General features: G+C 38.5%; 1 protein-coding gene across 4 annotated transcripts in view; it reads left to right on the forward strand.

Moving 5' to 3' along the window:
- Positions 1-17308, forward strand: part of LOC307012352 (leucine-rich repeat transmembrane neuronal protein 4) — a 177100-nt gene that overhangs the window by 57040 nt on the left and 102752 nt on the right. The window contains exons 1-2 of one of the 4 annotated variants that reach the window (XM_079638901.1): positions 7549-8198; positions 14603-16143. In XM_079638901.1, the coding sequence (XP_079495027.1) occupies positions 8195-8198; positions 14603-16143 (1545 nt within the window). In that variant the 5' untranslated portion in view covers positions 7549-8194. Of the gene's footprint in view, positions 1-7548; positions 8199-14602; positions 16194-17308 lie in introns of those variants that run through there. The other 3 variants (XM_079638903.1, XM_079638904.1, XM_079638902.1) reach the window with 3 other exon arrangements.

The following is a 17308-nucleotide window of genomic DNA, read 5'->3' on the forward strand; positions in this document are numbered from 1 at the left end:
CACACACCGGTCTGTGTCGAGCTGTGTGAGCCGATCAGTCCTCACGCTCCATTAGCCTTGGCCAGTGACAGCTTCCTGTGCAAAGCAGAAGGCCGGAAACCATGGGCGTCACTTTGTTTTAAAAAGTACTGCGAAGTGCATGGGGTATGTCCAATAATATCGTCCAAACCACAATATCAGAAGCACATTAAGTGCAATAGCACATTTAAGTGTTAGCAGATATTAATCAGACATACTAATACTCTAATGACTGCTAGTTGACATGTTTTTGCAAAGTTACTTATAATTATCAGAAGAAGAGCAAGTGGGCCATCAAAATACATTGCTGTCGTATTTAATCCTAATGGTGGAGGTTGAGGAGAGATTCTTCGATATGATTGTAAAGTACTTTGAGTGTACCGTAGTACATATGAAAGCGCTATATAAATGCCTCATTCATTCCTTCATTCCTTCATTCATTCATTCTATATATATATATAAAAAATGAAATCATATTTTCACACTTTTGCGTAGTTGTACAAACATACAGTATAGTTTTTTTGGAAATGATGCACAAATATACTCTGTTAATATGATTTTACCTTTACTTTTCTTCAATCTTATCACTCTCACATGTCTAATATTTCCAACCCGATCTCACGGCAATTCGTACGAATTTTACGAGGTGGCTAATTCGTACCAATTCATACGACCTCACTTGTACGAATTTGTACGTTTTTTGCTAAATTTTTTGCCATATGAATTCATACGAATGACCTACCCCTGACCCCGCCCCTAAACCTACCCATCACGTGGGTTTAGACAAATCGTACAAATTCGTACGAGTGAGGTCATACAAATTCGTACGAATTAGCCACCTTTTAATCACTCGTACAAATTTGTACGAATTGGTCGTGAGATAGCGTTGAATATTTCACTGACATTGATATACAAGTGCAAGTGCATGAACTTTTAGAGAAAACAACTTTATTAGAGGCAATATTGAGACAACATTCATTTGAAAAGTAGCAAAAACTATTTGTTTAAGGCATGGTAAAATGTTTCTAAGTCTGTTTTAATGTGACCATATATCATTAAGATAAAGAGAGGTGTAAAAACTGTTAGTTTTAATAAAAATCATATCATGAACTAGAAATGATGAACTAAATAATAAAATGTATAACTTGAATACAACGCAAGTAGCTTTTGAAAAACGCATCTGCCAACAGCATAAATGTAAATGTGCCTGTTGAAGAAACCCACACTTGTCGAGTGTGTTTCCGCTCTAAGAGCTTTCGCAGTGGTTGTATTCCTCCTCTCTGCTTTCTGTTGATTATCAGTGTCATCCTTTGCTTGTTTATGTTTGTGAGATGTCAGACCCCCCGGGCAGACCCATCGGACGCAGAATGACAGCAGGAGGAAGGGCCGTTTTGGGCCCCCGGTGGAGAGGAATACAGTAAAGCAAAGCATTTCACCCAGAACTCCCTCACGGAGCCCTGCACTCTGACAGCCGAGCGCGCTCATTTTAACCTCGCGCAAACCCTCCGCTTATTCTGAATGTATCTTCACGACTGAGGGAGTCGGAGCGCGTGGCTCCTTCTGACAGCTGGTAGGAAAGGGAGGGAGCGTTAAATGGCTGCCATGGCGGATCCGGTGCCGGCTGTGCAGAACCTTATTTTGGCATTTACTTGTCAGGCATATACAAACACAGATAACACACCTGGACAGAAATGGCAAAAGTTTGTTTGTCCAGAATGAATTTTGTGTTGGATTGACTAAAAGCAGGTTTCTTGAAACAACCTTACGGACCTTTCAAAACATCCTTGTAATCTGTGTTCTTTAATTCCTCCCGTCCGACTTTGGGCCTGAAACGAAAGAACCGTCTGCTAATCGTGAGAATTGAACAACTGTTCCATCGCTGAATGTGTACAATTCCAGAAGTCTAATACAGTTTACTGTACACGTTTTTGGCTGTACGATCATTGTTACCACAGTATATTTAGTCCATATACATTCAATACATCCATTCGTATCTAGAATCACTTTTTTTGTAATTCTTAAAGGGATAATTCATCCAAAAAGAAAAATTAACTCACCCTCATGCCATCACTGATGCATATGACTTTAATATAAAATAGGTCCAATAACAGATCCCTGGGGAACCCCACAGGTAAATGAAACAAAGTCACCAAACTTCCCTGGGCTGCGTTTCCCAAAAGCATCGTAAGCCTAAGTTGATCGTAAAAACGATCGTACGACTGATCTTAATATTATGGTCTGTTTCCCAAAAGCATCGTAGCTTAAGTAGAACTTGAAAATCTTCTTAGAACTACGAGTGCTCTGGAGTAATCGTACATCCTCAAGTGCATCGTAAGAAGACATATTTATGAGGTCACCTGCAGGACAACCGGCAGATTACACTTTTATCTAGATTTAACACACTGCAACGTAAGTAATATAATAATGTTTTGATTGTACTTTATTGTACACTTTATTTTACTCGTTTTTTGTTTACATGAATTTATAAATGAAATAATTAAAAAGGGAAGAAAAAGATAGAAATACACACCTAAATTAAATGAATTAACAAAAAAGAAGTAATGTGGAAAATATGCTTCAAAGACTGGGCAATATAGGGATGAATTCAAAAAAATCTGTCAATAACGTGCACGAAAACCAGCCATTGGCGATTTCTTGGTTGGCCATCATGTGGTCCCATGCCATCTTAGTCGTCGTCCTCCTCTTCCACCTCCTCCACCTCTTCATCTTCCTCACTGTTAAGTAAGGGCACTCTTTAATGTAATCTTTTTGAAAGGTATCTTTTTATTTTTTTCAGCCATTTTGTCAGTACCTCCGCCTGTGGGTGCTTTATATAGACTTGTCTTGATTGCTAATCCACAACAAATGACGATTATTAGGTTAAACGTTCAGAATAGGAATCCATATAATGTTATATTTCAGCACTTCGCAAATGGACAGCGACTCTTAAGTAGCACGTAGAACGCGTTCTCGCGCGTTCATGTTAAGTGCATTTTTGGGAAACGTGCGTGGAATTGTTGCGAGTGTTCGTAACCTTGCACGTAGAGAGCACTCTTAAGAGCTGAGATACATCGTTATCGGGAAACCCGGCCCAGGTCTGTTCGCAAGATACTAATTGAACCAAAAGCCTCCAATGGATCGCAATCACACTGGCCATCTATTCTGGGTGCTTTCCTCTGCCTCTGGCCTAAGAAACTGGGATAGACTCCAGCCCCATGACTTGGAAAGTTCGTATTAGGAATAGAGAGATGGATCCCAACAACATTATAATGAGAATCACATGGTCTGTTGTATCAAATTCTGCACTCAAGTCCAATAAAATCAGGGCTGCACGAATTAGCTGAATCTTATTCGAAGATAATTTACAACTCTTAAAAGTTCAGACTCTGTTTTGTGAGCCACCCTAAAACCAGATTGAAAATTATTCATTTACTCATTCGTTCCTAAAAATGACATTAACTGTGACAGAACTACCTTTTCTACAATCTTTGATAAGCAATAATCTAATCTATTGCCATACACTCTTAAAGGAGAACTCCGGTCAATTTTAACATTGAGCTCAATTTTTAGTAAATTTGGAGTGCTGTCAATACAGAGAACAACGACAAAAATCGGTGTTGCCTACACCGTGTTATCCTCTTTTTAAAATTTGCACCCTATTGACTTGAATGGGGCACGTTTTAAACCTGCTTTTATTTCTCTTATCATCCTTGATGTGTCATACAAGTGCCCAGCCATGTTGAGTGATTCCTTCAGAGTGAACACGAGTGAATCTGACTGCAGTAGATGTGAAAGATATTAATAAAAATGATGTTATATCAGCCAGCGCACATACCTGTATTTAGTTCCTTTTTTTGGTCGAAGTCCAAAGTAGTCGATTGTCGAGTTGACGCGCATAGGTTTAGTTACTTAGATCACGCGCGTGAACTCGACAATCGACTACTTTGGACTTCGACCAAAAACAGGAACTAAATACAGGTTTGTGCGCTGGCTGATATAACATCATTTTTATTAATATCTTTCACATCTCCTGCAGTCAGATTCACTCGTGTTCACTCTGAAGGAATCACTCAACATGGCTGGGCACTTGTATGACACATCAAGGATGATAAGAGAAATAAAAGCAGGTTTAAAACGTGCCCCATTCAAGTCAATAGGGTGCAAATTTTAAAAAGAGGATAACACGGTGTAGGCAACACCGATTTTTGTCGTTGTTCTCTGTATTGACAGCACTCCAAATTTACAAAAAATTGAGCTCAATGTTAAAATTGACCGGAGTTCTCCTTTAAGACGATAGACTGGAAGCAATGATTTATATCGCTTTGTGTGGTTTTTCAAGCATTAACCAAGCAGCAGCCATTCAGTGGCATTATATGGACTCACAGAGATGGATTATTTTCCTAAAAATCTTCGCTTATGTTTATCTGAAGAAAGAAAGCAATCGTGAATGGCATGAGTGTGGGTCAATAATGAGATAATTTTCATTTTTGGGTGCACTATCCCTTTAAACTTTTCATCTAAGAATGCTAACATTATTTGAGATAAAAAAAAATAAAAATGAATGACTGGCTTTCATGATATCTGACCGTGGCAGATATAAACTCATTTTTTCCAACCTAACCTTTCAGTTTTTTTTTCTTCTAACTTATGAGTCCACTGGCCTTTTTAACACCTTTCTTAATGACTGGTAGCTTTCCTACACTGGCTTTCTGGGTGGCCGGTGATGCAGCTCCAGCCACATCTTTATTAGTACAATAAGGTTAATTGGTGTGCGATGCCATTGAGCAAATTCCATTTTCTGTTGTAACCTTGGAGGATTTTTCATGCAGCTCACAAAATGGACGTGTCACACTGATGGCTGAATACCGCAGCTGAATTAGTCGGTGCAAAGGTATAATCATAAATCTGATTCGAATTCTTAATAAAAAAAATCTGTCTGTCAGGAAAATAGTGTGATCATTAGTGGTCGTCTTTTCAATTTTCCATTTTAGTTCTGCAGACTGGCTTGAAAAATACTTTTTTCTACATGTAATTTGGACACAGTTTTTTTTATCGTGCAGACTGTTTATCTGGAAATGATAAAAAAAATAAAGACATTGGTTGGTTTGAACAAACTAAAAGCCTTATTTGCACCTTAGATTATATTTTCGCAATGTAGATTCTTTTATCCGGCTGAATAAAGGCAGATCCAATTATCAGGCTGTGTAATGCTTGAAGAAGCATAAATGCAATTGAGTTGGTATCTTTTCAAATACAGATATCACTCTGGGAAAAAGACAGATTAGTATGAACATGGCAGCTTTATTATAGTTCAGGCTGGTCTCTGGTAAATAATCTACACCTTTATCGTGTTCATATTCTGTCTTGCAAATTCAAAACAAATGTTTAAAAAGTCATATAATATATTATTTATGCTTGGAATTAACAGTTTGACTACAAAGTGTTACAGCTAACAATATATTTTTAGTTGAGTCAACTCAAAACACTCATCTCATCTAAATATACACTATAAGAACTAAACGCAAATGGGGTCAGTGTTACTCCACAGTGTCATCCATTTATTCATCCATTCATTCATTCAGAAGTTTACATTTGTGGATTTGGCAGACATATCTAAAGGTTGCATTCAAGCTACACTTTATCGTTTTTTTTTTTTTTTTTACTACAATTTATGCATTCCCTTTATGCAATTACTGTAATGAATCTAACCCATGCATGACCTTGGCGTTGCTATTAAGAAAGCAATTTAATTCAAAGTGGTCAAAAATGTGCATAAAAAAAATGTTGATTACTTTTTCAAGTTGGAATAGAGCTGCACAATTCTGGATTAATTGCAAATCGCATTATTTTTCTTTTTCCCAGTTTTTTTTCAATAGACATCACGATTCTCAATTGATTCTGAATAGACTATTTGATTGCTACCGTATACATTAGTGTTTATATCCAAACTATAAATGATTTTATCCCAGTATTTCTTATTTTTAGCATGAAACTAAGTTTATTTATTGAGGTTATTTAGTCAAATTTTTATCTGAATGCTGAAAATTCCTTTCTTGTTTGCTCAAATACTCTTATTGTGCTCACCGCCCATGAAGATTGAAAATGTGTTTTCCGTGCATCACCGCAGTGTGTCCAGAGCTCATCATCACAACAGAGATTGGCCTTCTGTGAGTCTGAACGCACAAACAACACACGTACAACACAAACAGTCTATTCCACAGAGGCCTGAACCGGCTGTCGCCTCATTGTCCTTGATCATCTGTATCCTCAATAGCGATGGACAGAGTCCCTCACAATCCAGCCTGTTGCTGAGTAGCGGATTTGGCAAGATTGGTGCTTCCCAGCTGTATTTTCTGGAGCCAAATGCAGCATATTACAGATATGAGCTCAAGTGTCCATTATCTCTAATTAGATGGACCGTACGGGGGAGATACAAACAGCCACTTTGGAAATTATGGTGTTGACCCTGACGCAGAATGACATTAGGAGGTCATATTCTCTTGAACTGCTTGATAAGGTGAGTGGGATGTTTGTTCAAATGGCTTACAAACAGAAATGAACTGTTTATGTAAACCACTGAACCCTTTAAAGATGATGTTTCCAATGTTTAGCTTGCTTGCATTTAGATTATTTGCTTCTAGTGTTTTCTATCAAATAATTTTCAGATATGTTACAGATGAAAACAGACCTCTTGCTCTCTTTTTTGCAAGCTGATGTCACAATGGATGAAGGTCTCAGTGTTGCTTGGCAATAGTTTTTGTCCATCCAGATGGATGCACCCTTGGTCATGCTCTACAGTGAACACACACACAAAAAAAAGAAATAGAAAATGGGACACGTAAATCACATTTAAAAATGTATGACTGTAATTTGCAGTGGGTAATGAAATATCGAAGCAGTAATCTGCATAATAATTTAATTTCATGTTGACATTAATCACCTTTTACTATAGACATAATCCATACTTGTCTTTATTCTGAACGTTATATCTCATTTGAAATCTAACAAACTTAATGGGAACTTTTTAACTTTTTTTGTATCTACTTACTTTTTTTTGTGTGAATTCTTCCAAAATATAGTTTAAATATTATTTCAGAACTGCTTTATGAGGGGGTAAATCAGTTACACATTATATACAACAATACATCTGAAGTATGCAAGTATGTAATGTAAAGTGTATAAGCCACATTGCAACCAAACTATAAAAAAAAAAAAATCAAGCCCGCTAATTGGGTTATGTAATTAATATTAATTATTATATTTAAAAGAAGTAGCCTATGGAATAAATGTTATATATTATACCTTATATTTCACGCCTCTAAGACATAATTAATCGTGTGTAGCCCTACAATTGCAATTACCGCATGTTAATATTTTATGTCGTCATTTCAAAGACGCGCTCAAGAATACTTAGCCTCACTTTCTTTTTTACGGAAAATGCTCTGAATGGGCGACGCATGTCTCCTTTTCCCACCAGAAGAGGGCAATCCGATGCATAGCACTTGCAAAAGAAGGTTAAGCAATGACTGCACCAGTGCTGAGTGCAATCACACTCACACACTCCTCTTAAAAACCTGCTTCTGGTTTTGACAGATGTTCGGAGAAAGAATGGCGAACTGAATGTGGCTTACAGCACCATCTCTGAGCTCCCGTAAGATCAGCAGATATCAGGAATACATCACTCATCCTGCGCACAGCTTTTTTTCATTTATTTTTTTACAGGACATAAGAAACATGTTTCCATCCCTTGCTAGGTTTTCTTCCTAGCTGCGCACCTTACCGAACATCCGATGGTGCGCTTTTGCGCAAATCTCTCCAAACTTTCCAATCAAGTGGATATTGTAATGTGAAGGATACCGCTGATACACATACGTACGCTCTGGGAATGTTCTTTTTGGACGTTCTCATAAGTAAACCTCAATGTTTGTCCCTTACGCTGGGAAGAGCTCTTAGGATTTCTCCGTTGTTCACTTGGACATGTTGCGCAGCGGCGCAACTGCGGGATTGAAATAACGTTGCTGTTGCTGGAGTTTTCCGAACCTCGCCAACATCTCGGGCACCGCAGCTTTGGGCAGGTGCTTCTTTCTGAGTGTGTTTGAAGACGGTGCCATGCGGAGTCTGGAATCGCACATCGAAGGGCTGTAAAACCTGCAAAAAACGTGACATTTACGCAGAGATGGGTATGTTTCCGTTCATTTGCATGACTCTAAATAAATCCATACATTTAGTAAGGTTGGTTATCTGTGATCTGTTAGCTTTTTGGATACAGTTGGCAGTACTGTGACGATATGAGGTGTAGGCTATATGTACTGTAGATAAAAAACTGCGATTCATACCTTAAGATCGTTTCTTAAAATAGCTTTGCTGTGGGTTTTACAGGAGTGTGCATGTGTTTAGGGCAAATGAATGAAGCATCTTTGAGTGTGTCCTTGATAGCACGCAACTTTCATCATGCATACCTGTGAAGACATCATATTGACCAGCATTTATTGCAACATATGACATTTCGCGCGGCTGTTGTGCTTATGCGATCAACAGGCTGTCTCTCTATCAGATGTTTTGTTGCCCTGACTGGATTCTCTGAAGCTCATAGATATATTCTTATGGATAACTCGCATCTGTTGGAGAGAAACGGTGCTGCCTCATATGTGTCCTTGTGTATCAGACTTCAGTAAATGCAGATCTCATTTTAGGAATATAGCACTTAATAATTTACTATATGGGATACAAATAACATTTATTTAGTAAAGAACAGGTAAAATCTGTGGTTATGCATAAAGAATGCTGTCAGTTCTTGCATCCTTCAGTAGAACGAGAGAAGGATTTTTTTTTTTGACTTTGATTGATGCTTCAGAGCAAAAGATGCTGTCATAGTGGAAAGCATTGATTTACTGTTTGATTTTATGCAGTCATTCATGTTGCTTGGACTGTGCATATGCCTTACTGTAGTCTCTTAACTGTTGTTTTGCTGGCCCCTTCTTTCTATTGAAATTTCAGGAAAGAAAGAATATCCTTCCGTTAGATGCCTTCAAAATCATTCTGTAATTATTAAGAGCACAGATGGGTGTCCCCATCATAAATAATCATAATCAGATCATAAATAATACCCCGCCCCCTTCCTTTTCCAGTCATCGCCCTGCATGGGAGAGTCATTCATTCAAGTATGGCTTAATAAAATGAAACGATGCTAAAAGCAAAAAAAAGGAAGTGTGTAAGAGTAAATAGGCTGAACAAATGTGATGCTCGTATTCCGAATATGAGTATTGTCATCATAATGGCTTGATGTCGTGGTGTCTTTATGGCTGTTTACTGTGCAGAAGATGTAGGTGGATGTTCACTTCTGCGCCTCACAGGTGTGCTGTTCGCTCAACTCGGCCAGCTCAGCCTTATTCTACTGACTGCTAAGAGTAAAGCTTGAGCAAATAATGAAACGCATTTAGCAGAAATGTTTGGATGAGCCTCACAATGAAAAGACAAGTTCTTATTGTAACAGAGCATTATAAATGATTGACATGACACTGTTTTCTGTTAAGGGATGAATACATATTTGGTTTTGCGAGTGGCGCAGCGTGTGTTCACCTCTTCCACTCTCTCCCCGAATGCTCGGGACACCCCAAACATGGGCCTTAAAGCAATATACTCCCAGACTATTACTATGTCACCCTAAAAAAGACAAACGGTAAGAAGAGAGATATGTTGTGTAAAGAAAATGAAGCATATTTTTAAGGCTAATAAAATGTATTGCACCCCAACCCAATTCTCATTATACCTTAATGCGTAACAAATAAATAAGTGAAATTGCTGTAATGCAGTATTGAAAATCATCCTGTGAGGACACAGTTTTTTTAACAATCAGCATTATTTTAGTTTAATCCAACAACTATAATTGTTGCAATGTACATACCTAAATAATAAATACTTTTAGTTACAGTAATGCAATTTTTTTAATGTAATACAGTAAGCTACTGACTGTGCTTAATGGTCATAAAAGTCAAGTCAAATCAAGTCACCTTTATTTATATGGCGCTTTATATTGTTTCAAAGCAGCTTCACAAAGATAACAGGAAAATGATTCAATGATGCAAACTGAGTTCACTTCGGCTGTACAGCATATATATATAAATCATTATTAATTACTGTAATTAAATACTTAAATATTTTTTCTATCCATAATTTAATTTCAAATGTTTTTTAATTATATTCTAGATTTTCTTTTGATTTTTGATAGTGTGGGATTTAATCTTTGTAAAATAAATAAATAATTTAAGCAGTATCTGTGAAGGCAAATGAATGCCATAATATTTACCAGAATTTAACTGTCATGACAGTAACACGTATGTTGCAGTATCTGTCACTCGGTTATGATACCATTGTCCCACGCTGGCACACTTAAACAAGCTGTAAAGAAATATTATAATAGCACAGCACGAAGAACAACTACTTACTGTCATATTCCTGTTAAGTACCTCAGTGCAATATTACAGCGCTACATAAAGGATAATACCCAAAGCTAATTCCTCAATCCCCCTCCTCTCGTTCTCTCTACCTGTCTCGCGTTACCGTCCACAGCACACTGAAAGACATCTGGACACATCAAATGTCCCTTATTAAATGCCTAAGAGCTTTCCCAGGTAATAGAGTGGAGAGGGTGTCAAAATAGATAACTGGGGAGAGAGAGACAGAAACATGTCAGCGAATGAGAAATGGATGCAGGAATAGCCATATCTGTGTCTTGGTCTTGATTGCCAAAAAATCTGAAGACAGTTTCTCGGTTATGACCTGTGCTGTCAGGGGAAATTAAAATGTGGGTAATGGAAATATCATTAAGTTTGATAGGAGGAATAACAGTAAAAAAAAATCTTTAGATGTGAAATCTCTTTTGTGACTGTTGCACGTGGGCTCCTATTTGAATGTGATGGGATTACTTCAGAGCTGTTCAATTTTGTGTCAGATTATCTTTGTGTAAGATTAGCACTGCTGTTTTGGGATTATGCTTTTCCTGCTCGCACAGAAACAAATCACAGATGGGATTAGAGCTGAAAAGTTGGCCACCGTTACAGTGGTATTTTCTGCAGGGCTCTGGTGATACTGTATGTGCTTTACGTTATGGCTGTAGTTTATTGTATGCAGTGAAAATAATTGCACGAGAGAGTGGATAATCTTGGACATAACAGATCAAACCCGTCTACAAAGAGGACAATTGTGTTGCTCAGATATTGCTCTTTCATAGGATTCCTAGACAGATAATGCTATCCGTGAAAATAAGATCACTGTTGTATCTCACTTATTTCTAGGCAGCAATGACAAGAATTGGAAAGCGAGTGAGGATTTTTGATGAAGTCTTATGATGTTTCTCCAGATATGAAGACCTAACATCTGTTTACTGTAGAGTTTCAAAAGAGATCTCAATGAAAGTCTACCATCAGAACCAACATGTCTGAGCTGTGACAAAGTTGATAGCAAGCTCAGTGGTTTCTCTTAAATTTGTTTACACACAAATGAGTTATCAAATAAATGTGGATAGTAGCTCAGATCATTTGACCTTGGGAGATTTGATGAGAAATGCTTGAGACTGACATTCGATTGCAGACGTATGTTATTTAAATACAGTATAAATCGAATTAGAAAAGAAATGTGAGATTACTGCAGGTCTTTTTCCTCGGGAAGCTGGAGAGACTTTGTACACCATGTCATCCCCTTGCTGCGTAGGAAAAACAATTGAGATATTAAAGGGATCTCGTTTAGATTTTTCCTTCTCATGGGTATAGCATCCAGCCTGTGAGATTGCTTTGAGCACAGAAAAGGCTTTGCAGAAACTGCGGTTTTGAGACCTGGATATGTGGACGCGTTTTAATGTTGGTGGCGTGATGAATGAGTTTTAAGATCAAGGGCTGGTTTACACGCACTATTTGACTGCATCTTGGCTGCCGTTCCTTTATCGTGATGAATTGGATGCAGGAAGGTGGGGGAGGCCAAGATGCACTTATGCTATCATGCATATATGCAGCGAAAGACAAATTAAGTGGAGGTTTTCAGGTTTGGTCTTTTTGTACGTAAAGCGTGACTCATGAGGGTGACTTCAGCCGTTACGCTGTGAGAGTTAATTAAAACTTTGGGAATTTGCATGCAAACCCTATTGGCTTGTACGGTTGCTCCTTGTGTCCTTGCGTACCTTTGCATAACTTCATTTGATCTTGCCCAAGGTGTTCTGTGTAACTGGTAATATTGCAGAGACTAAATTGATTTACCTGTCCCTCTTTTTCTAATTAGGCTGTTCTTGCCCTCCCAAGCGACATGTGGACAATTTTAAGGGCTAGAATGCTTTACAGAAAGTGTGTTCTGGGTCTATTGGATTTTTCACATGTTAAAACTCACCTACGAACATCGAACATCCTAGCAACCACATAGAAACATGGCAAAAAAAACTCTATGAACACTTCTATGAAGCTCAAAGCACGTCATACTTTACTGTTGGTAGCACTACATTCTCATTTACAATCAGTGGTAACATTGACTAGGAATATTTTTACTCGAGTAAATATACTGGGAAAAAGGCCTTAAGTTATGTGACCATAAACCTTGGCTACTTTGCACTGTAACACATTTACTTCAGACTACTCACTAGAAGATTAGGGACTGTTTTTCTCTGATTATTTCAAATGAATTCAATGGCAATTTGCAATGCCACACAGAACTGATTGTTCTGTAGATAACAGGTTGTTCAGCCGGCCTACGCTCTGTCTTCAAGACTATTAGATTAGCCTTTTTCATTCAATTGACCTACACAAAATGTTTCGATTAGATCTGAATCTGGAGGCTGGTAAACAGTGGTCAGGCTGGATGATTCAAATGCATTGCTGCTCACTATTGTACAATTATACAATTACTTTTATATTTACTCAATAGTTGTAATATGATTAAAGATTCAGATGGTAAAGCTTTGTGCTGGCCACTCAAGATAAACCTATCATTTCCTGTTTTTGCTCCAAAACCAGCAGAAAAGATGCTGTTATCACCTTTGGCATACCCTTAGCTTGAAAAAAAAAGCTTAATTTCTGCCTAAATTGAGAATCTGATAAAGCATATAGAGACACTGAGCCAGCCAAGGAGGGAATGGAAATTTAGTTTGACAAAGATGTTTTCATTTATTTAAAATATTTTACATCCTGTATTTTTTTCTTAAAATAGCAATTTTGTCTCTCTTATTATTTGCAGTATGAAACCCATATTTCTTCTTGGTAATACAAAAGGAGAATTACTTTGCTGGTCACTATTTTCCATGCAATTACATTGAATAGGGACTGAAGCTTTCAAGCTTCAAAAAGAACCAAAAGCACTATAAACGCATCACAAAAGTAGTCTGACTTATGAACTATATTCATATGATAGCTTTGTGTGATGAAAGGGCCTAGATTTACATCATTATTCACTAATTATCTTTTTCTCCAGTGAGCTGTTAACCTCTGCGACCGGCTCATTGAGTCAGTTATTTGAGTTTGAGAACCACATCGGTCCAATTTGTGAACAAATCGTTTGAATCACAAACTATTCAGACCATTCATTTTGGAACTGGATTAACCGATTCATTTGACTCAAAATAATGATTCACTCATCACTCAATCACTACTTCTCTCATTAACAGACCAAAGTTCTGTTCCTCGTGTAATTATCCTGCTATTGTATAAGTCATTTTTTGGCTTCAGTCCTCATTTTATATTCAAATAAATTTAATATAAAGTCAAATGGTTTTGGAAGGACTCTAATGTAATGGCAACTGAAGTACTTTAAGATTTTGGTACAGCATGATAAAGCACAATTGATCAGATTTTTTATTTTATCCTTGTTTCAATTAGAGAACAAGACAATCACAAGGACATGCAGGCATCACTCAGCTCTCTATCTCTTCTGTACTATTGCGAAACTTGAGTCTTTATTTTTATCTGTAGCTTACCTTAATTGATACAGCAGTCTTCTTATCAAAAATGTTCCATGTCTTTTGTATGTATAGTGTTGATTTCATACTGTGAACAATAAACATAGAGATCATTATTCTTTTAACTCAACAGTCTGGTTTCTCTACCACAGAGAGTGTTTATTGGAGCCAATGTGTAATTATAGTTATTGAAGAAAGCTTAAGGGGATTTTTTTTTTACTCTACTAAAGTTACTCTTGCCTATTAAGCTCTTTCAGTTGCTTCAAGGTAAAGGTGTATATTTGCTTTCATTTTTAATTAAAGTACATGAACTAAGCATGGAAAATCAATTGACACTGGCATCTTTTAAGAATGCCAGAAGAACAATTTGCATAATAATCACATTTAATGTAAAATGAAAAGAAGTTAAATAAAATTCTGACTTGAAGCAAGGCAAGTACTTTCCTCCTCCGTACACATTTTTATTCAGTAGATATTGGCTATATGTAATTTGATAACCTACTTTTTGCAAACTGTGTAGCGGGACTAATTAAGTATTTACTAATCCTTGCAAGCAAGTTATCAGTTTTTGACTAAACGCAAAATGGCAGACTAGGATCAGAATTGACTGAATCATGGCTTATCCCTTCTTTCTCTCTGTGTTTAATGCAGGATCCCTGGTGAGATCCCGCTGGCTGATGATCCCCCTGCTCGTGCAGGCCTGGCTATTGGCTTCTCAAGGCAGAGTCCGAGAGAAACCATGTCCCCGAAGCTGCCGCTGCGATGGCAAAATAGTGTATTGCGAGTCAAATGCCTTCCGTGATGTGCCAAAGAATGTTTCCGTGGGATGCCAGGGCCTCTCTCTGCGGTACAACAGCTTGGTGAACCTCAGGGCTGGTCAGTTTGCCAGCCTCAGCCAGTTGGTCTGGCTGTACCTTGATCACAACTACATCAATGTAGTGGACAAACAAGCCTTTCAGGGTGTTCGAAGACTAAAGGAGTTGATTCTGAGCTCAAACAAGATCACACATTTGGAAAATAACACATTCCATTCGATCCCCAATTTACGCAATCTGGACCTCTCTTACAATAAACTCCAAGTCCTGCAGCCGAATCAGTTCCAAGGCTTGCGCAAACTTTTGAGTCTCCATGTCAGATCAAATTCCCTAAAGACGGTTCCCATGCGAGTGTTTCAGGATTGTCGAAACCTAGAGTTCCTTGATTTGGGCTACAATCGACTGCGAAGTCTCACCCGTAATGCATTTGCGGGACTTCTCAAGCTGACTGAGTTACACTTGGAGCACAACCAATTCTCAAAGATCAATTTTTCTCATTTCCCAAGGCTGAACAACCTCCGTGCTTTGTATCTGCAGTGGAATCGGATAAAGTCAATAACCCAGGGAATTACATGGACATGGACCTCTTTGCAAAAGCTGGATCTCTCTGGGAATGACCTGCAAGTGTTGGACTCAAGCATCTTCCAGTGTCTCCCTAATTTGCAGACTCTTAATCTGGACTCCAATAAGCTAAGCAACGTGTCTCAAGAGGCCATATCAGCTTGGATCTCTCTTACTACCATCAGTCTTGCAGGAAACATTTGGGAATGCAGCCCCAGCGTATGCCCCCTTGTAGCCTGGCTAAGAAACTTCAAGGGGAACAAGGAGACCACAATGATTTGTGCTGGACCAAAGGAGGTTCAGGGTGAGAAAGTCATCGAGGCTGTTGACACACATGGTATCTGTAAGACAACCCCCACCACTTACCTACCGATCTCCTCCACTGTAAGCTCCCCATCCAAACCTGGACGTTTCCCCCTGCCCACCATGTTCAAGGTGAATGAGAAAATAACTCGCAAAAACCCTGTTGCGCCTTCCCCGACAGCTGCTTCCCCACCCATCCCTGAGCAGGACTTTGAGCATGTTTCCTTTCACAAGATAATAGCCGGTAGCGTTGCCCTCTTCTTATCCGTGGCCATGATCTTGCTAGTGATCTACGTCTCCTGGAAGCGTTATCCCAGCAGCATGAAGCAACTGCAGCAGCATTCCATGGTGAGAAAACGCCGGAAAAAGGCACGGGAGACAGAGCGCACCCTCAGCTCCCCGCTTCAGGAATATTATGTGGACTACAAACCCACAAACTCTGAGACCATGGACGTACTGGTCAATGGGACAGGACCCTGTACCTACACCATCTCCGGCTCCCGAGAATGTGAGGTATGATCCGTCGCCCTCCTAAAACCCATTACCACTGCGGGGAACAAGAGGTAAATGTCCAGTCGATGTGAGGCAAAAAAATGTGTTGTCTCCCCCCTTTTCCGCTGCTAGCTGTTCTCCTCTAATGGGTAGGAAACATGGGTCAGTGCATGGCAACTTGAGTCCTATGTTCTCAGGCTGTAATCAAAGATTTATTTACTTGTTTTACCTCAGGTATAGTAAGATAAAACATACTCAAGAACACCTTGTTATATATCAAACAGCAGCACTGGTTTGGGGAATTGTTACTCTCTACTGGCTTAAAGCAAAACATTGAGTGCTGCTTTTAAAATACACCACTGATTGGCTACAAAAGTTTCAAAGTTTCAAGTCTCTGTGCATTGCTCCTTTCCTATCCTCTGTGTGTTTTTACATTATGATCAACATACAACACCCCAGGCAAATAGCTATTGAGTGAAATTAATTGTGGTGGCCTGCTTTTTTAAAGAAAAAAGACATTGATGAAATGTGAGAGCTAATATATTCGTCTGGTTCCTAGATAAATATTTGCCTCATTTTAGATTCAGTGGTTTTGGTAGCAGTGACCAGATTATTGAAGGGTTGGAGAGATTTTCCTTAATCGTGCACTTTGTCAGACAAATCAGCAGTTCAGGACATAATTAAAGGTACACATCACTAATCCTTACATAATCCGCCACATGGCTACTTGTGGCTGCTAAACATTTGTATTGCAATTGCATCCTATAATGTATGCAGTGTCATACGTTCGCCCCAAGAAATATGATAAGGCACAGGTCCAGACATGGGGAAAATAAACGTAAAGCCTTAATTGCCATGAAATAGCTAGGAGAGTCAATGTATACAAACAAAACATATTACATTTCTATCCTAGCAGCCATAGAACAGCAAAAGCAAAGGCAATCTTCATGGTAGGTCTAATTATGCATGGCTTTCAGCAAAGGTCATCTTGAGTATCATCTCCGTCACATTTCCAGAAATGTTAGAACAAGGTTGAGATCCGTTGGGTGCCTAACTTGTGGGACAGACATCATTTTGTCTTGGATTGTTGATTCAGTAGATTGTAGGTAAATTTTTATGGCAGTTAAATTCCCATTGTACGTAATGAGCAAGCCCAAGGGATATATTTCAACAGTTCCAAAATGTG

This window comes from Phoxinus phoxinus, assembly GCF_949152265.1.
Source record: "Phoxinus phoxinus genome assembly, chromosome: 15".
NCBI lineage: Eukaryota > Metazoa > Chordata > Actinopteri > Cypriniformes > Leuciscidae > Phoxinus > Phoxinus phoxinus.